This window comes from Agelaius phoeniceus, chromosome 29 (assembly GCF_051311805.1).
Source record: "Agelaius phoeniceus isolate bAgePho1 chromosome 29, bAgePho1.hap1, whole genome shotgun sequence".
NCBI classification, from domain to species: Eukaryota; Metazoa; Chordata; class Aves; order Passeriformes; family Icteridae; genus Agelaius; species Agelaius phoeniceus.
Window position 1 is genome coordinate 4,322,094 of NC_135293.1, and position 22,648 is coordinate 4,344,741.

At 54.1% G+C, this 22,648-nt stretch overlaps 2 protein-coding genes across 10 annotated transcripts in view; one reads left to right on the plus strand and one right to left on the minus strand.

Moving 5' to 3' along the window:
- Window position 1: 1 nt before the first annotated feature.
- PLEKHJ1 (pleckstrin homology domain containing J1) lies at window positions 2–7,716 on the plus strand. Of its 2 annotated transcripts, none has more exons than XM_054650355.2 (6): window positions 2–162; window positions 1,880–1,947; window positions 3,273–3,339; window positions 4,880–4,970; window positions 5,134–5,197; window positions 7,658–7,716. In XM_054650355.2, the coding sequence occupies exons 1-6, from the start codon at window positions 48–50 to the stop codon at window positions 7,697–7,699; spliced, it is 447 nt and encodes a 148-aa protein (XP_054506330.2). In that variant the 5' UTR covers window positions 2–47; the 3' UTR covers window positions 7,700–7,716. The 2 variants fall into 2 exon arrangements, with proteins under 2 accessions (XP_054506330.2, XP_054506329.2); XM_054650354.2 differs by having other exon boundaries at window positions 5–162; window positions 5,580–7,716.
- A 1,064-nt stretch (window positions 7,717–8,780) lies between these two features.
- Window positions 8,781–22,648, minus strand: part of DOT1L (DOT1 like histone lysine methyltransferase) — a 100,951-nt gene continuing 87,083 nt past the window's right edge. For 5 of the 8 annotated variants that reach the window (XM_077191317.1, XM_054650303.2, XM_054650304.2 and 2 more), the window contains 2 exons: window positions 20,806–21,759; window positions 8,781–19,663 (listed from right to left, as the gene is read on the minus strand). In XM_077191317.1, coding sequence (XP_077047432.1) covers window positions 19,071–19,663; window positions 20,806–21,759 — 1,547 coding nt within the window. In that variant the 3' untranslated portion in view covers window positions 8,781–19,070. The remainder of the gene's footprint in view (window positions 19,664–20,805; window positions 21,760–22,648) is intronic. The other 3 variants (XM_054650301.2, XM_054650311.2, XM_054650309.2) reach the window with 3 other exon arrangements.

Sequence of the window (22,648 nt, forward strand, 5' to 3'; positions counted from 1 at the left end):
GCTCTGAGGGCGCTTCCGGCGGCGCTGGCGGCGGCCCGGGCGGGGCCATGGGCCGGGGCGGGCCCGCCATGCGCTACAACGAGCGGGAGCTGCTGTCCCTGGCCCGCCAGCCCGCCGAGAAAGCGGCCGAGATTCGCATGAGCGTTCCTAAGAAGGGCAACGGTGAGGGGGACTCAGGGCTGGGGTTATTGGGGTGGGACCAGGGCAGGACCGGGGGTACTGGGAGGATCGGGGGGGGCAGGACCGGGGGTACCTGAGGGGCCCCGAGTGGGGAATCAGGGCTGGGGTTACTGGGGTAGGAGCAGGGCAGGACTGGGGGTGCTGGGAGGATCTGGGGAGACAGGACCAGGGGTACCTGAGGGGCCTCGAGTACGGAATTAGGGCTGGGGTTACTGGGGAGGGAGCAGGGCAGGACCGGGGCTACTGGGAGGATCGGGGGAGACAGGACCAGGGGTACCTGAGGGGCCCCGAGTGGGGAATCAGGGCTGGGGTTACTGGAGAGGGACTGGGAGAGCTGAGGGTGCTGGAGGATCCGGCCTGGGAAAGGGGGAGTAGTGGGCAAGGAGGGATTGGGAGAACTGGGAGTACTGGGGGAGGCAGGTGGAGGGGGAGTGGGGTTGGAGGGCGGTGTGGGGAGGAAGGTGAAGGTGGGTCAGGACTGGGGGTGCATGGGGGGCTCCGACTGCAGAATCAAGACTGGGGATACTGGGGAGGGACTGGGAGAGAGAGGCTCAGTGCCCTGGATGGTGGGGCTGGGGGAACTGGAGAATCACGGGTGAGAAACTGGGAGTAGGACCAGGGAGGGACTGGAGGTACTTGAGAGGCTCCGACTGCAGAATCAGAACTGGAGTTACTGGGGGCAAGGCTGGAGAGGGACTGGGGGAGCTGGGTGGGAGAATTGAGGGTGTTGGAGGATCCAGGCTGGGAAACCAGGGCAGGACTGGGAGCACTGGGCAGAGCCGGTGGGTGGGACTGGCTGTATTAGGTGGGCAGAGCACTGGGAGCACTGGGCAGAGCACTGGGAGCACTGGGAACAGGGGCAGGATAGGACTGGCTGCATTGGGTGGGCAGCACTGGGAGCACTGGGCACAGGGGCAGGATAGGACTGGCTGTATTGGGTAGGCAGAGCACTGGGAGCACTGGGCACAGGGGCAGGATAGGACTGGCTGTATTGGGTAGGCAGAGCACTGGGTGTGCTGGGCACAGGGGCAGGATAGGACTGGCTGCATTGGGTGGGCAGAGCACTGGGAGTGCTGGGCACAGGGGCAGGATAGGACTGGCTGTATTGGGTGGGCAGCACTGGGAGTGCTGGGAGGCAGGACTGGGCACAGGCAGACTGGGAAGGCTGCACTGTGGGAATGGGGAGCATGAGTGGTGGGATCCAGTCTGGGTGTGGAGGGCGGTTCTGAGGCTGGGCTGGGCTCAGGGAGATTCCCCCATTTCCAGGGGATCTGGGGAAGAAACTCTTCCCTGAAATCTCCCAGCAAATTCCCTTGCAAACCAGCCCTGGAGTGCTGTGCTCACTCCTTGTGCTGAGCCTTTCCTCCTCTGAGGACCTGCTGGACTTTGTCCCTGGGAGGTGACGCCCGTGCTGGCAGCTCCAGGTGGGGCTCCTGGGATCTGGAGCTTTTCCTGGAGTGCCTGAGGCCCTGTGCTGCTGCTGGGAGCTCTGACTGCCCAGGAGGAGCTGCTGGGGGCTCCTCCTGAGCTGTTGGAGGAGCTGCTCAGGGGCTCTGTCACCCTGAGGCCACTTTGTCACCCCCAGGCAGTGTTTGGGGGGGTTCAGGGGGTGCCTTGGTGGGCTCAGGGCTGGCAGAGCTGGCAGGGGGTGCCCCTGTGCCCTCTGCCTCAGCCCTGCCCTGTCCCCCTGTCCCTGCAGTGCTGAAGAAGCGCCTGGTGAAGCTCGTGGTGAATTTTCTCTTCTATTTCCGCACCGATGAGGCTGAGGTAGGGATTGAGCCCCTGGCTGGGCTTTGTTCCCCTCCTCCTTTCTTCTTTTTCTGTGCCTGGATTGTGTGGGCTGGGAAAATGGTGCAGGAAAATGGAGCAGGTTCCACCTTTCCTCTTCCAGCAGCTCAGGAGGGCTCCAGGAGAGCTGGAAAAGGACAAGGGATGGAGGGACAGGAGCCAGGCAATGGCTCCCAGTGCCAGAGGGCAGGGCTGGATGGGATCTTGGCAATCAGGAATTGTTCCCTGGCAGGGTGGGCAGGCCCTGGCACAGGGTGCCCAGAGCAGCTGGGGCTGCCCCTGCATCCCTGGCAGTGCCCAAGGCCAGGCTGGACAGGGCTGGGAGCAGCCTGGGACAGTGGGAGGTGTCCCTGCCATGGCAGGGGTAGCACTGGGTGGGCTCTGAGGTCTCTTCCAACGCAGAGTTCTATGAAATACAGGTCATAGGTTCTATGAAATACAAGATCAATCAGGTTTTCAGTCCCTTCTCTGCTGTCTGATTTGCTTCTGACACTTTGGTTCACTTGGACAAGGGTTTCCTGTGGTTGCTCTTGTTCATGGCCAGTGTCCCCTGTTGTCCCCTTGTCCCTGAATAGTACCAGGTGGATTTCTGTCCATCCTGAGCTGCTCCAGCTCCCCTCACACTGTTCAACCCCTAGCAAGGCTCCAGCACACCCCTTACCCAGCTCAGTGTTGGTTATTCTGGGTGTCACAGTAAATGTTTCATCTTTGATTTTAAAAGCAAAAGTTCTTCTCTGGTATCACAGAGTGGTAAAGACCAGGCTGAATCTGAGCTACCAGAGGTGATTAACACTTAATTAACAAATGCAAAGTGCTACAGGTGAGACTGGCATGAAAACGTTGATTAAAGGAATGTGAAATGTGGTGCAATCAGACTGAATTATTTAAAAGCAGTCCCAGCTTGTGAAAGTTGCCTTAAAGGCTCCACTGTGGGTTAAACCCTCGTGGTGTTGGGGTTCTGTGGGTTAAACCCTCATGGTACTGGGGCTCTGTGGGTTAAACCCTCATGGTACTGGGGTTCTGTGGGTTAAACCCTCGTGGTGTTGGGGCTCTGTGGGTTAAACCCTCATGGTACTGGGGTTCTGTGGGTTAAACCCTCGTGGTGTTGGGGCTCTGTGGGTTAAACCCTCGTGGTGTTGGGGTTCTGTGGGTTCAGCCCTCGTGGTATTGGGGCTCTGTGGGTTCAGCCCTCGTGGTATTGGGGCTCTGTGGGTTCAGCCCTCGTGGTATTGGGGTTCTGTGGGTTCAGCCCTCATGGTGTTGGGGGCTCTGTGGGTTAAACCCTCTCTCCCTGTGTTTTCCAGCCAATTGGAGCTCTGCTGCTGGAGCACTGCAAGATCACCAAAGAGGAGGAGAATGTCTTTTCCATCAGTGAGTGCTGCCTGTGCCCCCTTTGCCTTCCCCTGGTGGCACATGGGGAAGGAAATGTTGGAGTGCTCAGTTCCTGCTCCCCCTGTTTCCCTGGGGTCAGCTCAGCCCTTCCCCTCCTCTGGGGGTCACTGCCCCCAGCCCTTCTCCCCTCCCTCCGTGGGGTCAGGCTCTGCTCCCAGGGAACAGGAGGAGAGGAAATGAGCTCCAGTTGTGCCCAGGGCAGGTTTAGGTTGGATACTGGGGGAAATGTACTCCCCAGAAAGGTTTGGAAGCACTGGCACAGGCTGCCCAGGGCAGTGGTGGAGTCACCATCCCTGGCAGTGCTCAGAAGAGCTGTGGCACTTGGGGACAGGGGTGAACCTGGTGCTGCTGGGCTGATGGTTGGACTTGATGATCTCCAAGGCCCATTCCAACTTTAGCAACTCCTCAGCTGCCAGCTGTTCCTCACTGTGCCCATGGCCCATCCCAGGGACATCTCAGGGCTGTTCCATGGCCCTGCCTGTGGGCTTTGCACAGCAGCACTAAGAGCAGCCAGGCCCCTGAGTGCCTGTGGAACCCTGGCAGGGGGAGCTTGGTTATTGACAGATCTGCTCTGTGCTGCTGCATTTTATCCAAAAAAACACCCTGGAGAGGCTCAGATAAAGCTGCTCCAGCCCCATCCTCCCCTCTGTGTGTCCTTGTGCAGCTGGGCCAGCTCCCCTGGGAGCAGCCTTTCATCCCCTGTGCCAGAGGTATGTGGCCACAATAACAGGATGTTTCTCCAAGGCCATCCCTGTATCTTTTGGCCTGGCTGCCAGGCACAGCTGTGGCTCTGCTCTGTGCTTCCCTCAGGCAGCCTGAGCACACTGAGCCCACAGCTCCACGTGCTGCATTCTGGGCTTGAGGGGTATTGGGAGCTCTGGTGGGGGAGGATTCCTGAGCAGGGTCAAACCCAGCAGTTCCTGGTGCTGGGATGTGTCCACAGCACATCCTGAGGTGTTTGGCAGCAGCAGCAGCAGCCCTGAGGGTCTGCTCAGCAGAGCTCTGGGGACAGGAACTGGTGACATGTCCTGGTCAAGGACTGGAGTGGCACCAGGACCTGCTCCCCATGGTGGCAGTGCCATGTGAGTGCCACATCCCCAAAATCCTCCAGCAAAGGCAGCTCAGGGCCTTCTCCCAGTGCAGTTTAACTCCTTGTTGGCTGCTCCCTGCAGGTATCCCAGTTCCTCTCCCAGGGCTGTTTCCCACTTGGATTGAAATCCTGGTGTCTTTGCAAGGGGCCTCAGGGATCTGGATCTGGCCATGCTGCTCCAGTTCAGGTCACCCTCAGTTTGGGAAGTTGCTCCTCCCAAGGGCTCAGGCTGCTGTAAGCTGGGAAATGCTGTGGGCAGCTGCCCCAGGCACCCAGAGCCACCCAGGGAATGGGAGAGGGGCTGGAGTGGGGGTGGCAGACTCATTCCCAGCTCATCTTAGTTAACAGAGCTGCTAATTGTGGCCTGGCAGAGTCAGGGGAGCAGCAGCAGCTCTGCCAGGACCTGCCTGGAGCCTTTCCTTGTCCCAGGTTTCATCGAGGAGCCCGAGAGGAAATATTGCTTTGAGTGTGCCACGGAGGAGCAGTGCCAGGAGTGGGTGGAGGCACTCAGGAGAGCCAGGTGGGCTGAGCCCCGAGCCAGGGCAGTGCTGGGGGCTCTGGGCTGTTCTGGCATCAGGAGCTGGGAGGGCAGTGCTTGTCTCCTCCCAGACAAGCTTCCCTCAGCTCTAAATAGCATCTGGAACTTGCCCACATCCTTCCCCTGCTCTGTTCCTGTCTTGCAGCTACGAGTTCCTGAGGAGGAGCCTGATTTTCTACAGGAATGAGATCCAGAAGATGACAGGGAAGGTGAGTGAGTCCCTGCAGGGCACTGCTCAGGTGTCACTGCTGGCTCTGGGTGGCAGCAGGGGCTGTTGCTGCCAGTCCTGCCCAGGCTGTGTGTGGGAAGGAGATCCCAGATCCCATAGGGAGCCGTGGTCTGCACAGCCAGACCTGAGCACCTTGCCCTGGCTGCACAAATTCCAGTGCTGGAGTGGCCCAAGGTTGGGAGCTGGACAGGTCCAGAGCTGGCCTGGCCTCCCAGGGGCTCTCTGGAACAGTTCACAGCCCCTGGGCAGGCCCATGGCTGGGGATGCTGCTCACCCACCCCTGCCAGGTGCTGTGTCCTGTGTGTCCCAAGGGCTCTGGCCTTTGTCTGCATCTCACTGGTGCCTCCCTGTGCTCCCCACAGGACCCCCTGGAGCAGTATGGAATCTCAGAGGAAGCTCGTTTCCAGCTGGGAGCACACAGGCAGTGACCCTCCCCTGCTGCAGCTCCCCACACTGACCACCTGACTTTTTTTATTTATTACCCCAATCATTTTGTAGGTTGTTTTTTTTTACAAATTCGTTGCACATTCCCAGTGCCCCAGCTGGGGGGGCTGAGCTGTTCTGTGGGTGCTGCAGTGGGAGCAGAGCCCCCAGGCCTGGGGCTCACAGAGCCCCCAGCTCCTCCAGGCCATGCTGGGGCCAGCTCCACCCTTCAGCTCAGCTCCCTGGCTCAGGATCCTCCTGCAGTCTCCCAGGCCCATCCCTGGCTGTAAAAGGATGTGACTGATGCATTTCTGGGCTCCAAATTAACCCCTCCTGCCCTCCAGGGAGAGTGGGAATTCCTCCAGCCCAGCCACAGCTCCAGCTGATGGACAGGAGCATTGCAGCCCTGTGCAGCCACGGCCTTTTGGGGTCTTCTTTTCCCTCCCCTGGGCAGGAGCTGCAGTTCCTGGGGGCTGGATAAGCCCACCCAAAAGGACAAAGCTGCAGAGCACGAGGGAACAAAGGCAGGGAGAGATCCCTGTGTGATCCTGCCTGCCTGCAGAGCTCTGCAGTGATCCAGATGGAGGAGCTGGCAAAGGCAGGAGCTGCTCCCTTTGGCTGCAGGATGGAGCTGCAGGACACCAGCTCAGCCAGGCATTAACCCTTCATTCCCTGAGCCACTGCTGCAGCTTTTCACCCCTCTGTGCGTCCCCTTTGTCCAAAGGGACAGACCAAAAAACTGTGCCAAGGTCCCAGTGAGCTGCCAGGGAACCAGGGCTGCCTGTCCTGGAGCTCCTGCATGGAGGAGATCAGGATTAGGAACAAGATCCCCATAGGATCAGCCCTGGCTCTGGCTGCACCAAGGAAAACTGCCCAGGCATGAGGGGTGGAGGACATCCCCACACCCAGGGCTGCAGCAGACCCAGATTCTTGACTGCCAGAGCAGCTTCCCTGGACCCAGCCTGGGAAAACTCCCTGGAGAGGCCTCTGGGAAGGGCCCAGGGGTCCCTGTCAGAGGCTGCTGGCAGCAGGAACGGGGCTGGGGCTGGGGCAGGGCGGGACCTGGCCTGGCCTTTGGCAGCTGCAGCTCTGGGCGTTGTTCCCCTCCAGCTGCCCAGCCCAGGGAGGGGGTGGAGCAGCCTCTGAGCTGGGCTTGAACGGAATTTTGGGGTCTTTTCCTCCTTGGCTGGGAATTCATGCCCAAAGCAGAGCCCACACTGCAGCCTTTGTTATCCTGGTGTTCCCTCTTTACCTCATGCAGCCGAGTACCAGGAGTGACACCTGTCACTGATGCTTTAGTTTTTATCTCAAAGCTGAGATTTTCCCCTTTTCCCTCCCCAAATTCTCCCTTTCCCTTGAATCATTCCAGGTGCTTGCTCCAGACATTACCAAAATCAGCCAAGGGGCAGCTGCCCTGAGGATCAGCTGAGGGCAGCAGGGAGGGAGCAGAATCCAGGGGGGGCTGTAGACAGATGGCAGCTCCAGGGGAAGCAGCAGCGAGGGATTAAGAGCAGGAACACACAGGAGCTGTGCTTTAGGGAATCTGTATCCTTGCATGACGCCAAAGGGCATTTCAATCCTGCCCAGCCTGCATTTTTACAAAGCAGAGCTGAGCTCTCAGCTGGGCCTGCCACCACTGTAGCAAATGTGTCACCTGTGCCTTGCAGGACACCTTCCCCAGGTGCAGCTGCCACCCTCCAGTGTCACTGAGCAGAAAATGGGGTTTATTTGCTGTTCCAGGGAACAATTGGGTGAGCAAGAGCAAAGCCCAACACTTTGAATGTTCATCACCAATGACATTTCTTACCTGAATGTACAACAAAAGCTGTGAAGAGTTCCAGGGCCAGGCCAGGCCCAGGGACTCAGATCCATTGTAGGGCAGGGCTGGGACACGGGGTGGGATTTAGGGAGGGAGGTTGGTACTTTGTAGACACTTTGAAATCTGCATCAACTGCTGGTGATTTACAGACAATTGTTCATTTTTCACGTTCTGATGACTTTGCTTGTTGTGTTTCAGCTGAGAGCCATTTCTGTGTTGTACAGTGAACATTCCCAATAAATCTTGTTTTAATCTTTTGATGGTCAGAACTGTTCTACAACACCAAAACCTCCCTGGGAGGGGTGGCTGGAGCCAGAGGGGCACCGGGGGTGGTTCCTGCTCAGGACCCAGCTGGGGATGGCTCCACCAGGGGCTTTGGGGAGGCTTTTTCAGACAATCAGAATATTCTGGGTTGGAAGAAGCCTTTAAAGGTCAGCTAATCCAAGTGGTACTGGAGCCACGCCAGGGGCAGGTGCCAAAGCTGGGGAGGGAGAGGAGCTGGGTCAGGTTCTGGCCCAGCAGAGCCAGGGCTGGGGGCTCAGGGTGAAGCTGGGGCTGTGCCTCATTTGAAATCCTCCAAGGAATTGGCTCAGGAAGTGTTTGGGGCCTCCAGCTCCAAGGTTCAAACACAGCCCTGGCTGCCTGGGGCGTTGGTGCCACTGCTGCCTAAAAGGGAACAGAGCTTGGATGGGTTGGGAATCATGGAAGTTTAGGTTGGAAAAAACCTCTAAAAAATCCAGTCCACAACCATGACCCAGCAGCACTGCCATGGCCACCACTGCCCTGTGTCCCCAAGTGCCACATCCACACTTTGTTCCAACTCCTGGGGCTGGTGACTCCACTCCTACCCTGGGCAGCCCCTTCCAACACTTCCCAAACATTTCAGGGAAGGAATTTTCCCAATTTCCAATCTAAACTCCCCTGGCCCAGCCTGAGGCCGTTCCCTCTGCTCCTGTCCCTGTTCCCTGGAGCACAGCCCGGCCCCTGGGCTGTCCCCTCCTGTCAGGAGCTGTGCAGAGCCACAAGGGCCCCCTGAGCCTCCTTTGCTCCAGGCTGAGCCCCTTCCCAGCTCCCTGAGCCTCTCCTGGAGCTCCAGACCCTTCCCCAGCTCTGTTCCCATCTCTGGACACCCCCAGCCCCTCAATGTCCCTTGATGGGTCCCGAGCTGTCCCCAGGCCCTGCTGTCCCTCCCCAGTGCCAGCACAGGATCCCCAAACCCCAGAGCTGAAGGTGCTGCCTGGTTCAGGGGTCCCTGTGCCCCCCAAAGCCCCAAATCCCATTTCCCTCCTGACTGAGGCAGTGAAAGTCCACACAAGCTCGGTGTATTAAAATACAGACACTTTAATATAAAGACAAAACTTCAAAGCATCATTTCAATTACAAATCAAGGGAGACACAAGAAATTAAGTGGAGGGAGGGGAGCAAAAACTAACTCTTACATTGTGGAGAATTAGAAAGGCTGGGTGGAAATATATATATTATACATACATATATACACACCAGAATTCACACTACTGCTAGGCAGGAATGAAAGGAATGACAGAACAACTTACCAGTATAAAAAAAAAATAATCCAAAAACAAACCAACCAAAAAAAAAAAAAAAAAAAAAAAAAACCCAAAAAAAACCCCAAAAAAAAAAAAAAAGATAAATTAGGGGAAGTTTGAATTTTAAATAATTCAGTTTAATAGGCTAAACTATATAAACTAATTCCTATTCACTAGGAAACATCCCATATCACTGTCCTAAGAAAATGGGTTTTTCTAAAAATCCATTGAAAAATGGATTTTTATTAGTAGTTAAAAGTTTACTAATCAATTCCTGAGCAACAGCAACCTCATCATCTACTGCTTTCCCCATCCAAGTCCCACTCAGCGAGGGCAGGCTCTCACTCCTAAAAAGTTTAAGTAGAACAGAGACCTAAAAAGTTGGGTTTTAATTGGAAATCGATCACTTCAATGATTAATAGGTTAAAAAAGCCAAGCAGGATGGATCAACCCATTCCACCTTTTCCTCAATAACTCCAGAGACAAAACCTTTTAAAAAAAATTATTTGACTGCACCAGAAAAGCAACCAGATGTACCTCGAGAAAACCAAAGGATCACAAACCTGAGAACTTCAGGGTTAGCATCGTCAAACTTGGAATTTTCAGATGAGATTTTGTTTTTACACCACAAAGAATTCAAGGAGCCTCTTCAGGAAGAGGATCCCAAACAGTAAAGTACTGGAGAATTATTTCCCAATTTTTTTTTTTTGTCTTGGTTTTAAACCCTGAAGTTCCCAATAACAGCATCTTTCAATGCAATATTCAGTCTAAATATATATTTATATATTTATAATGTATAAGGATAAATAAAATATGGCACAACAACATTTTGAAACAGCTTTTAGTGAAAACCTGATCCGCAAATGGAGCGGAAAATGGAAATGGAGCAAAAAAAAAAAAAAAAAAAAAAGAAAAAACCCTTTAAAACCAGTAAGAATTCAAATATTCATACACTGACTGCACATCTGTACTCCCAAAACTCCAATTCCTGTGATTTTTCCTCAGTGCTGCAAAGATAGTTCACAAAAACACTGTGAAGTTTCTGCTCCCCAAAAGCATTTTGGGTTCACAGCCCTGTCCAAGGCCCTCCCCTGCTCCCAGCCCTGAATCCCCTCTGTGCTTTTGGCTCAGGCAAAACAAGAAAAGCAGAATTTTCCACAACAGCCCCCCTGGGAGCTGGGATCATTCCAGGGTGGAGTTCTCCAGGACAAAACACACAGAGACCCCTCAGGATTCCAGGGCCTGGAGCACAGGGACAATTCCAGCACCAAAATCCCACAGGACGTGACCAAGCAAAGCCACCTCAGCACCAGTGACAGGAGAACCCCAGACCCTGGGGAACGGCAGCTCCAGGAGCAGCTCCTGGGGACAGAGACCCCGGGCCAGGCTCTGAGGGTGGCCCCAGGGCTCAGGGGGGCAGGGAGGGCCCAGGGAGGGCCCAGCAGGGAGGGGAATCCCCATCAAGAGCCTGAGAGCAGCTCCCAGCACTGGGAGTCCCAATCAGCAGGACCTGGAGCAGGGCAGGGGAACCAGAGCATCCCGAGGGCACAGGGGGCACAGGGGGAACAGGTCCCCAGTCCAAGGTGGGCCCTGAAGGGACCCAGAGGAGCTGGAAGCACTGGCTGTCCCCTCCCTGAGCCAGGCCTGGGTGTCCCCAGCAGCTCTGCACTGCTGGGACTGGGACTGTCCCTGTCACCACCCCCCTGTCACCCCCCTGTCACCTGGACTCTCTGCCAAGTGGAAAAATATCCACTGGTGGCAGATGCTGCTTCCTGAACACACAACCCCAGAGGGAACCAAGCCCCAGCAAGAACCAAAGCCCAGCAAGAACCAAAGCCAGGGCTGCCTCTGCCCATGGCCACAGGAAAGGCCCTGGAAGGAACAGCCCAGCAGAGCAGGAAGGTCCAGGTCCTGCCAGGGGAAGGCTGGGATGAGATGGAAACAGGGACCACAGGCAGTAAATTCACTGTGCTGGGGAGCACCTGAGCTGTGGAAGCCCACGGAGCTGGGGGAAGATGCAGGAGCTGCAGGTGAGGCAGGTCTGGCTCTCACCCATCTCCTCCCAGATGTGTCTGTACACAATCAGAACAGTTTGGGAAGATTGGAAAGCACCAATAAAGTCATTTAAGAAGCCAAAGAAGGCTGAAGTGACCCCAGCACACGTCTCAGAAGAAAATCTGTCCCCAGGGTGAGGGCAGGGACACAGCCCCACCCAGCCCTGCAGCAGTGCTGCAGCTGGACAGGGTTCCAGGTGGGATGGAAGAGCTGATCAGACTGGAAACCTCTCCACTCCCAGGCTGCAATTGCTCAAGTGACCTCCTCAAGGATTAAATTTGACTGAAGAAAGAAGAAAGTGACTCAGCTGAACTGAGTGTGACCCAGAGCTGGGCGAGTTTCACACTAAGGAGTGTCAAATCCTGGGGATTTGGAATCTCTGGACTCAAGAAGAGATGAGTAAATCCATTGATGAGCAAGGGCTGTCACCTTCCTGCCTGCAGGACCTCAGGGACTGTGCTGTGAGCCCAGACAGACCCTCCAAGGGCTGATGCCAGCAATGAGGGGAAATCCCAATTCTTGTGCCAGGCTGAGCCCAGAGCCCAGCCCCAGGCAGGAGCAGAGGGAGCACAGAGCCTGCACTGGAGGATAAAATGCTGCCAAGAGCAAGGAAGGTAAAGAGATGGAAGCACAAGAGTTTCTGACCTGTGTGGCTGAGGAGACACAAATTGCTGGTGGTCAGGAGGAGCTGGATGGGCTCAGCCCAGGATGGCAGCTCAGGGAGGATGTGCTGCACTGCCCCAGAACGCTGCTCCCTGCTTGTCCAGGCTGATCCTGCAGGGAACAGCCTGGAGGGGATGGATCCAACCCCCTTCATCCCCTGCACCAGCTCAGATCCAGCCTCCTCATCCTCAGCAGTGCTTTCCCTCAGCAATTCCAGCTGCTGGCTGTCTCCACAGCCCTGGCTGATGGAAGAAGAATTGCTGCTGAATTACTCATCTGCAGCAAACCCCAAATTTAGGTGCAGTGCCTGTGGAGCCCTCCCAGCACTGTGGCTCCCCAGGGGACTGGGCCTGGCGAGCCAGAGGTGGCAAATGCCCAAGAAAGGAAGAGCCCACGGAATTCTTGTTCCTCAAGGCTGACATTCAGCAGCAGGGACAGGTTTTCCTCAGCACAGCACTCAGGAAGTTCCATTTTTTGGCAGCAGACTTGCTCCAAGATGTGTTTTTGCTTCCTGGCGAGTCCTTTGCTGGCAGCAGAGGCCTGGAGGGAGGGAATGGTGTCACAGCCCCAGAAGGACTGGACCCAGCACCAGCAGGAGAAATTCTCTCTCTTTTTTGGAACTGTTAGGCTTTGATTGCTCCAGAGGATCTTCAATTATTGCAAACAGGTTTCAGCTCCTGGCTCAGTGCTGCAGCAGTGGGGTCACAGCTGTGGCCACATGGATCCAGCCAGGTGAGAGCTCTTCCCAATGTGCAGACAGAGCAGCAAGAGACTGGCCAGGAGCTGCACTCCAGGAGCCTCCAGGTCCCTTCCAACTCAGGATGTTCTGTGAGTCCAAGATTTTAAGCTGAGCTTACCCCAGATCATGGCAAAGCAATAAAAGGTCAGGGAGAGGGAAGACAAAACCAGGAATCTCTTGGCAAAAACATCTCCCAGCTCAGCCAGTGCTGAGGCACCAGCCCCAAACTGCCCCCCTGGCTGCCCTCAGTGCTGAGCAGGCCCCAGCTGGAAGCACAACCTGGGAATCACAACCAGGAACAGACACAGTGCAGGGCCTGGGCTGGGGGGACACCAGCAAGGCTGGAGCAGCTCCAGATGCCCCAGAGTGGGGTGGGCAGGGGGGCACAGAGGGCACTGGGTGGGCAGGGGGGCACAGAGGGCACTGGGGTGCAGCAGGCAGTGCTGCACAGGCAGGGGCAGGATGAGGCTCAGGCAGACTGGATCCCTTTCCAGGAACCCCAAAGATTCACTCCTGGGTCTGCTCCCCTTCCTGGGTGAGTCTGGAGAGCCACAGAGCCAAAACTCCTGGGAGGTGGCAGAGGCTCAGGCCCAGCTGTGCTGAGCCCCAGGGGTTGTGCTGCCATTCCTGAGGCTGCTCCTGGCCACCAAGGCAGTGACAAAGGTGACACTGAGGCACAGACAGGCTCTGCTTCTCCACAGCACCCAGCAAAGGGCAGGGGACAAACTCCTCACCCAAGGCTCCAAAGGGTCCTGGAATCACAGAATTGTTCAGGTTGGAAAAGATCTTCCAGATCAGCGAGTCCAGCTGTGAGGTGACAGTGGCCAGGCCACCCTGACCTCTGACAGCTCTGCTGGATGCAGAGCACATCATTCCCAAAGGATCTGTCCCTCCTCAGCCTGCAGGGAGGGTGACACAGGTGACACAGGTGACCCAGGCCCGGAGCAGGGCACAGAGGGTTCCTGGGATCTGTGGGTTGGGTCCTTCTCCAGCAGGAACCCTGGCAGTGCCCTGGGCACCACCCAAACCAGGACAGGGATGGCAGCTGAGTTTTCTTCCTGTGGCTGGAGGTGATGAAGGGAGGCACAAGAGCTCCAAGGGACACCAAATTCTGGTCCCTCTGCAGGAAAGGATCTGATCAAAGCAGGGGGGTGAAAAGCTTCTACTTGAATTTCCTCCTCTCTCTCTTTCACCAGAGATATAAACCATGGGGGAGAGGTAATTAGGAAATTAATTAAGGCTGCTGCCCCTCCAGCAATCACTCATTTACAGTCTCCAGAGGCCCCAGCACTCTGCTGAGTGCTGGGGCAGAAGCTGGAGCTGCCCAACTCCCAGCTGCAAAGCATCTGGGTTACTGTGCTCCTGGATTCCAGGACATACACTGAGTTTGGCTCCTACGAGAAGCTACTGGATGTTCCTCTCACCCTCTGAGCATTCCTGCCCTTCCCCAGGCTCTCCCTGTGCTGCCAGACCCTCAGCAGGACACACCCTGTCCCACACAAAGCAGAAATGCCAAAATGCCCCCAGCTCCCAGGGCTTTCAGTCCCTTCCCAGAGGATAAGGAGGCAAAGCCAGACCCCAGAGGCTGCACAGAGGCTGCCATGGAAGACACAGCCAGGAATCCACAGGACAACTGCACCTGGTCCTAAACCTCCCCAGGACTGCCCAGGATGAGGCTCAGAGCTGCACCTGCAGAGGGAGGAGCTGCTGCAGCCCCTGAGCCCCTCCAACACTCCCAACCCTGCTGGACCCAGGCAGGAGAGCCCAGGAGGGCACAGGGACCCCACTGAGCCCAAAGCCAGGGCCCAGGAGGGCACAGGGACCCCACTGAGCCCAAAGCCAGAGCCCAGGAGGGCACAGGGACCCCACTGAGCCCAAAGCCAGAGCCCAGGAGGGCACAGGGACCCCACTGAGCCCAAAGCCAGGGCCCAGGAGGGCACAGGGACCCCACTGTCCCCAAAGCCAGGGCCCAGGAGGGCACAGGGACCCCACTGTCCCCAAAGCCAGAGAGCCCAGGAGGGCACAGGGACCCCACTGAGCCCAAAGCCAGAGCCCAGGAGGGCACAGGGACCCCACTGAGCCCAAAGCCAGAGCCCAGGAGGGCACAGGGACCCCACTGAGCCCAAAGCCAGGGCCCAGGAGGGCACAGGGACCCCACTGAGCCCAAAGCCAGAGCAGCTCTGTGACCCTGGGGGCTCCAAGGGGCTCCTGCCCCTGCCTGGCTGCTGCAGTGGGAGATCCAGCAGGGAGCATTAGAGGGGTTAAAGCCAGTGCTGCCCCTCTGAGCACCAGGAGTGTTTTCCAAAGCCTGAATGTGATTTTTTTTTCCAGTCATTTTGCTGTTGCAATCCCCTTTCTACTGTAATATTTTTAATTGGTGCTTGGCCTGGCCTGAACTCAGACCAGCCTGATTTCTACTTCAATGGATCCTCCTTCTCCTCCTCACTTTGTGCACTTGAATAAATAAGTTTTTTACAGGTTCATTGTGCATTGTACAAAGTAAAACCAAAGGAAATAAAGCAGAGGGAACTGAGAAGTTTCCATCACAGCTCTATGAAATCAGCCCCTCCTGCACACACGGCACCGAGTCACGACGCAGGGGGACAGTGACAGCACAGGGTCAGGTCAGGGTGTTTTTGTGAACTACCATTCAAGAACCTACTGAAAAGCAAAGGAACACAAAAGCAAAATGCACCTTGTTAATCCATGGACACGGCCAGGCCGGGTCAGAGTCAAGCATCCAAACCCTACCAAGGAAAGCGTCGTGCTTGGAAGGAAAGAACAACGAGCTGAGCAAACTCTGCAGCCTGCAGCAGGACAGAAACACAAAGTTCAACCTTCCCAAAGCTGGGAGAGGGCTGCACCAGCACACACCCTGCTCAAACACCAAGGCCAGCCCCAAGAAGCGTTACCAGACCAGCTACCAAAATTCACAGTGACCCCAGCACCACCAGCACCTGCAGATGGCCCAGGGAAGGAGTTTGGATGGGGCAGGACTTGGATTTCTCCTGTTCCAGCTGTGCCTGCCCAGGCTGCTCCAGAGGGGAGCACAGAGCCCTCATTAGTCACAAACTCAATTAAAACCCACCCAGGTAAAAAGGGCCTGGCTCAGTCTGAACCAAACACTGGGGGAAAATTCCTTCCTCTGTCAGCCCTGGCTGCCAACCAAGAGGATTTGGGGATATGAACACAGGCAGGGGAATAAATAATCTGCAGACCTTTAAAAACTGGGTTTGGCATTGGTCAACCCCCCAAAATCAGCACCAAGGATTCAAACCAGAGGCACAGTTCTGACGGACAAAATAGCACCGAGGAGGCTCTTTTACATCTCTGCTGGTGTGCCAGTCCTTTAGTATTCCGAGAATTTAATAATAATAACTTGTATTTATGAATCTAGGTGGAATAAAATAAGTCAAAATTGTTTTCACTTTAAAAAAAAAGATAAATACTTTATCTAAACTATCAACAATACAAACTGGAGCTTTAAGCATTTCTTTTGCCTTTTTTTTTTGCCTTTTTTTCCTTTTTTTTTTCTTTTTTTTTTTTTTAGTCAGATTCACAGTAAATGTTTGCTCTGTTGTTTAGGTCTTTTTTTTTTATGGTTTTTATTTTGTCCAGTAGTAAGAGTAGAAACCCCTGCACAGGCCAGGTGAGCACCTTTCAGTGGAAGCCGAGTGAAGTTGGTCCACGTTGTCCTTGCATAGGTCACATTGGGTTGAGGTAGAAATCCTAGTTACCTGCACAACAGGAGGAGAGGAAGAGACTCATCTAAATAAAAGGCAAAAATCTGCTGTGTTGTTAGATGTGTCAATCATTCCTACATTGCTCCAAGACCTCCTCAGATGAAGCAAATCTTGACCCAATCCCAATTAGAGGAAAGGATGGATGTTCCAAGGGACGTGTGGGCCCCTCCAAATGCTGCAGTTTTTCAAGCTGTGGCTGTGTTGAACTCTGTCCTATAGGACTGAAATCAAGTGAGGGGAAAAGAGTAAAAAAGGTATAATCTCCCCTCAGTATTTCACCTTTTTATAGTAAAAGTTAATCTGCTTTGAGTTTTGTTATTATTGTGGGGGAGGGACATTATGAATCACAGAAAGGTTTGGGTTGGGAGGGAGCTCAAAGCCCACCCAGTGCCACCCTGCCATGGCAGGGACACCTCCCACTGTCCCAGGCTGCTCCCAGCCCTGTCCAGCCTGGCCTTGGGCACTGCCAGGGATGCAGGGGCAGCCCCAGCTGCTCTGGGCACCCTGGGCCAGGGCCTGCCCACCCTGCCAGGGAACAATTCCTGATTGCCAAGATCCCATCCAGCCCTGCCCTCTGGCCCTGGGAGCCATTGCCTGGCTCCTGTCCCTGCAGGCCTTGTCCCCAGTCCCTCTGCAGCTCTCCTGGAGCCCCTTCAGGCCCTGCCAGGGGCTCTCAGGTGTCCCTGGAGCCTTCTCTTGTCCAGGTGAGCACCCCCAGCTCTCCCAGCACAGAAGCAAAGCAGATTATTCCAGTCCCCAATTCCTGCTTCCAGCCCTGCTTCCCCAAGGACTGAACACATCTGAACCCATTTCTGCTCTCACTGAAATCAAGGCACTGCTCCAATCTCTTGGCTTCAAGTCACAGGGTTGGGATCAGAACCACCTCTGGCACCATCAGTTCTGCTCCTGTGCTCCACAACCCAGCTTTGACACCCAGCTATTTTTCTACCAGTCCCTTTTGTGCTTTGCCTCTTATTTTCAGTATTTTTCAGTGACAGGCACTGTCACAGCTGATGGATGCTACTCCAGCATGGTCTCAGTTCCAGGTAATTCCAACATGTCCTCACACACAGACCCTCCTCATCATCCCCATCTTCCTTCATCCCCATCCTCTCTCTGTTTGGGGTTTTCCATGCCCCCCTCTCTGCTGGCACACAAAGCCCTTCCTCAGCCTCCCTCTCCTGCAGGGAAGGACCTGGCAATACTTACGTGCCTCCCAAAAGCCTAACCAGGGGTTTGTGGTGTCTGAGGAGGAATTTGATGAGGAAAACACTACACACAATGCACAGAGGCTCTCTCAGGTGTGTTGTAATCGAGTTTTATAAGCAGCAAAGTGTGTTCAGCCACGTTTGTAGCTTTGGTACCAGTGGACAGCAACAACATCACAGACCTACAAGGAAAGCAGGGAGCCAGCTCTGGGGCTGGACACACTGGATGCACTTGGCAAGCACGAGTTGGTACAGCAGGATTGCCACAGAGTGTTTGCATGAACCACAGGACCCAGCTCTGTGGTGGTACAGTTTATTCTAGACAGTTCAAGAAATACCTGCTGCAGGAGAAATGCACACAGCCTCGGAACCCTCCTCTCCTCCAGCCTTTGTGGAGAGTGGAGCCCACTTCCCCCTGCACATTCCCTGTGCTCCCAGGGCTTGTGAGCAAAAATAAAACATCTGCTGGGGCTGTTCCTGCTGGCCCTGGCAGCAAGTCCAGCACAGGGAAGTGACAGGGGAGTCACAGCCCTTCTCTGCTACCTGTGGTTGTGTTTCCAGTGATGCAGGGGACACTGACTGCACTGCAGGCCCAGGGAATTTGCTCTCCAAGCAAAGCTGAAGGTTATAACCTAGAGATTGTTAACTTCATGATCATTTCGAGCAGCTGTTGTTGACTGGCAGTTTGTACTGACCACCACATTGTCACACAGAATCACAAAGAGGCACCTTTGGGCACCTCAATGCTACGGACAAGGACTGGTTTGGGATAAACAGGCTGTGCAAGAGGGGAGGGGGATCAGATGGTCAACACCCACTTCCAAAAACTGTATAAAACCACATGAAAAACAGACATTTCCTCCTGTTACTACCTCCAGAAAGAATATTTTCTCTACCTATGAAGAGACATCAGCCTGAACATAACCCTGAGCCAGAGCAGTTCCCCCTGTGAGCACTCCTTGTCGAGAAATCCTGACTCCCAGAACAGAGAGCACCAACACTTCCCATCCTCTGCCACCAGCTGAATTGCTCCCCACATTTTAGAGATTTCAATCCCCACATTTTAGAGATTTCAATCCCCACAATTTAGGGATTTTCAATCCCCACATTTTAGAGATTTTCAATCCCCACATTTTAGAGATTTTCAATCCCCACATTTTAGAGATTTTCAATCCCCACATTTTAGAGATTTTCAATCCCTACATTTTAGAGATTTTTAATCCCCACATTTTAGAGATTTTCAATCCCCACATTTTAGAGATTTTCAATCCCCACATTTTAGAGATTTTCAATCCCCACATTTTAGAGATTTTCAATCCCCACATTTTAGAGATTTTCAATCCCCACATTTTAGAGATTTTCAATCCCCACATTTTAGAGATTTTCAATCCCCACATTTTAGAGATTTTCAATCCCCACATTTTAGAGATTCCTCTCCTCATTTCAGAGGTTTCTCTCCCCCATTTCAGAGGTTTCTCTCCCCCATTTTAGGACACGTTTTCCCCGTTTCAGAGGTTCCTGTTTCACGGAGCCCGGCCCCGACCTCTCTCTCTCTGCAAAGGAAGAAGCGTCAAGTGAGCATCTTGCACGCAAACTCCTCTGGTTTTGAGTCTGGCCTTACCTTACAAAACAAGAACTGTTAGCTAAGCAAGCTCTTTATCGTGGCTTAACCCCCGAAAGGTGCGAAGCATAAGGAGGCTGCATGCCAAGGGTCACCCACATAGCGGCCGTGCCAGCGGCGTTGGGCTGCGGGAGCACGCGGGGCAGGGGCGGGTGGTGCACGGTAAAGGAGGGGCGGGAGGGTTTGTGCTGGAGAGAAGCCAGTTTGAGAGACAAAGAAGAGTTAGACTGGACAGGAGCAGAGCAGGAGGAGGAGGAGGAGGAGGAGGAGGAGGAGGAGGAGGGCAGGAACGTCTCGCCAGGAGGGATGGAGGGCAGGTTCTGCAGGAGAGCAGGCTCGGAGTTAGAAGCGAGTAAAGGAGGAGGGGGAGGCAAGGACACGTTAGGAGGGGGTGGAGGGGGGTGGAAGACAGATTGCACTGGAGCTCTGTTGAGGTGCTGAGCAGGTCTAGTCTCACTAGATGTTACTAAATTAGAGGAAGAGGGTGGGAAGGATGAGGATGAGGTGCTGGCAACAGCCTGCAGAGGGTTTAAGCTTAGCACGGTGCTGCTAGAGACAGCACTGCTGCTGAAACTGGCTCCAAACTGATGAGGAGAGGAGGCAGAAGGCACCGCATGGTTAAAAATACCTGCAAACAGGAGAGAAAAACTCAGCTTCAACAGATGGCCTTTGTACAGTCTCAAGTGACAAGAGAAACAAAACAAAAAAAGGAAAAAAAAAAAGAAAATAAACAAACAAACAAAAGCAAAATTATAATAAGTTACAGCCCCATACAAAAATGTGCAGCGTGAGAAGGCAGCAAGCAATGAGGAGATAATGGTGCAGGCCAGGAGGTACAAAAGGTTCCACTTACCTTTCCTACTGCCAACCTCTAAAGGCCACGAGGAAAAATGGTCAGACCCAAGAACTGTCACTTCTATACCACACAGGCAGAGTTTTGATGAGATTAGAAGTGATCTTTAGAGTTGCTTATCTGAAGACTCAAAGTGCTGCTCTTCCCTCCCCACCCTCCTGCTCCCCCACTTACAGGGCAGCAGAGGGGAGGTGTAATTCCAGCAAATCTACGTGCTGAGAGATGTGAGAGTTAGGATTTCCCGACATGGTGCCTGAATGATTATGGACAGGTCAGAAAAACTGCCCTAGACACTTAGAGATGGCAGGTTCAGCCTATCTTCTGGTCCTGCCAGCTTGTCCCCGGTGTGGGCCACAGAAGCCAAGCCTGTGCAGAATCCCAGAAGTGCAAGGTGCATATGGCATTGCCCTTCCTGGCCAAGAAATGCTCTTCATGTCCATTCAAGGGCCAGAATGCTACAGAACTCCCAACACCAGCTCCTCTGATGTTCTGCTCCTCCTGGATCATGCTAAATCCATTCAAGGCCTAAACTCAACCTTTACTCAAGTTGACAAGTTAGAGATCCTTAACATGGTACCAGGACAAGTCAAATCTGTTACCTGCAGGCAGACCTAAGTTGGTTCCAACACAGCAACATCTGAACAAGCAAACATTATCAATCACAAAGTCTGGGTGTATTGTTTCATTAAGGTGGTACAACAAGCTCATCTAGCAGACAAAGCTCATGAGATTTCACTGTAGGGAACTGAAATCATCCTAGCAATTCCAAGAGAGAGAGAGAAAGAGAGAGAGGAGACTGGTTATGTGAGACAGATCTGCTTGGCATCCTGTAGAAATGAAAGGGTTTCACCCCTGGAGAGGCAGTGTCAGACTTTCCTTTAGGCCCTGTCTTATACCAGAGAAAGAGTTCTGCCTACCTCCAACTGTTCCACCTGTAACCCCAGGAGAGAAGTTCCCCATAGTGTGAGAATTAGTCAGTCTGGTTGCAGCTGATGACACGTGGACCAGACTGGCAGCAGCTGGCATTGAATTAAATAAGGACTGCAATACTGAGGAATTTGTCACCGAGTTGAGGTTTGCTTGCAAGGCCATGGGGCCGAGGGGGAACTGTGATCCAGTGGTCAGAGTGTTGAGGAAGGGATGGTGCGTCGGGACAGACGGCGCTGGGTTCCCTGCTGAGGAAACAGCAGTAGAAAGGCTTTTACCATTCAGAAGGCCACCAGACGAAACAGCAGCAGAAATGAAAAGGTTGTGGCCGTTTTTAAACTCCACGTCTCGGTCCCTTCCCTTGCCGACCTTCCCGTTGTGCTGCACTGAGTTTTTCTCCACAGCCCCCCCTGCTCGGGCGCTCAGCTCGCCCAGCTCCTTGCCCTTCACCCCCGGCCGGCTCAGCTCTTCTCCCTTGGTGCCCAGAGCTTCCAGCTGCCTCTTGTTCAGGAACAGGTTGGTGTCTGACACCCCCAGGTCCTTGCCTCGCTGCGAGGGGAAGCCCAGGGAGCAGTTGGAGCCATCCCCAGCTTTGTGAGGGAGAGCAGCGCCGTCCATGAAGCCGTGCAGGCCCAGCTCGGAGGACAGGCCCCCGTTGTAGCTGAAGCCATTGGGGGGGTTTGTGCCAGGGCTCAGCCCGTCCGAGGGCACTGCCAGGCTCTTCCTGGGGTGTCCTGGCACCTTGGTGTCCATGGGCAGCCCGTCCTCGGAGGGAGGCCTGAAGGCAAACAGGGAGTTCTGGCTCAGAGCTGACACGGCCTGCAAGGGGCTGTCGGTGGTTTTGGTCAGGTTGATGTCAGATATCGGTGAAAAAGTCGATTTCCATTTGCTGCTGTTCATGTTCTCGTTGCTTTGTGCTTGTTTCCTCCCCGATATGCTGCCACCTGATTGGGGGGGAAGATTTAGAAATGTCAATCAACAGCATTCACTCAATCTGCCCCTTGAGAACGGGGTTTTATAGAATCAGAGTCCTTTAAGACCATCAAGTCCAATCATCAACCAGCACCACCACCATGCTTATCACTAAACCACGTCCCCAAGTGCCCCATCCATTGGTTTTTTGAACACTTCCAGGGGTGGGAACCCCACCACTGCCCTGGGCAGCCCCTTCCAATGTCTGACCATGCTTTTAGTGGTGGTCAGGCATTGAAATTAGAAATAACATAAGATATAAATAAATAACATATAATAATAAAGAATTCTCACAATATCCAATCTAAACCTCCCCTGGCACAGCTTGAGACCATTTTTCCCTGTCCTGTCCCTTGTTTCCTGGGAGCAGAGCCTCATTCCTCCTGGCTGTCCCCTCCTTTCAGGGAGTTGTAGAGAGTGAGGATACCCTGAGCCTCCTTTTCTCCAGGCTGAGCTCCCCCAGCTGCTCCTGGTGATTCAGACCCTTCACTGGGCAGCACCCACATTTTTTATCCTTCAAAACCCACCTTTTATCAGTCTGTAATTTTATTTCTGAACCAAAGGCAGAAATATTTGTGAAGTCACCTGAAAGTCCTTAAAATTCAGTTTAACACTGTAGAAAAGTCTGAGAACACTGATCTGTTTTTTTCCCCCCTATATTTGTACTACAGATCCCTCCTCAAACCCTGAGTCAGTGAAAAAACTGGTCAGATCTTTGCTGACCTGTGACTACAGAAAGAAGTGACCCAAAATCTGGAATTAGCAGCCACCTGGCTTAATGATGATTAAGAATGACACTTGGTCCAGCAGCAGAAAGAAACATCCCATGGACTGTCAGCTTCACCCATCCCAGGCCCAGCC

What these genes read in the sequence shown, in the direction of transcription:
- PLEKHJ1 (XM_054650354.2), top strand. Translation starts at nt 48, where the DNA reads ATGGGCCGGGGCGGGCCCGCCATGCGCTACAACGAGCGGGAGCTGCTG. An exon ending in GGAGAATGTCTTTTCCATCA is followed by an intron (nt 3,340 to 4,879) that starts GTGAGTGCTGCC and finishes TCCTTGTCCCAG; the next exon opens with GTTTCATCGAGGAGCCCGAG. An exon ending in GAGGCACTCAGGAGAGCCAG is followed by an intron (nt 4,971 to 5,133) that starts GTGGGCTGAGCC and finishes CCTGTCTTGCAG; the next exon opens with CTACGAGTTCCTGAGGAGGA.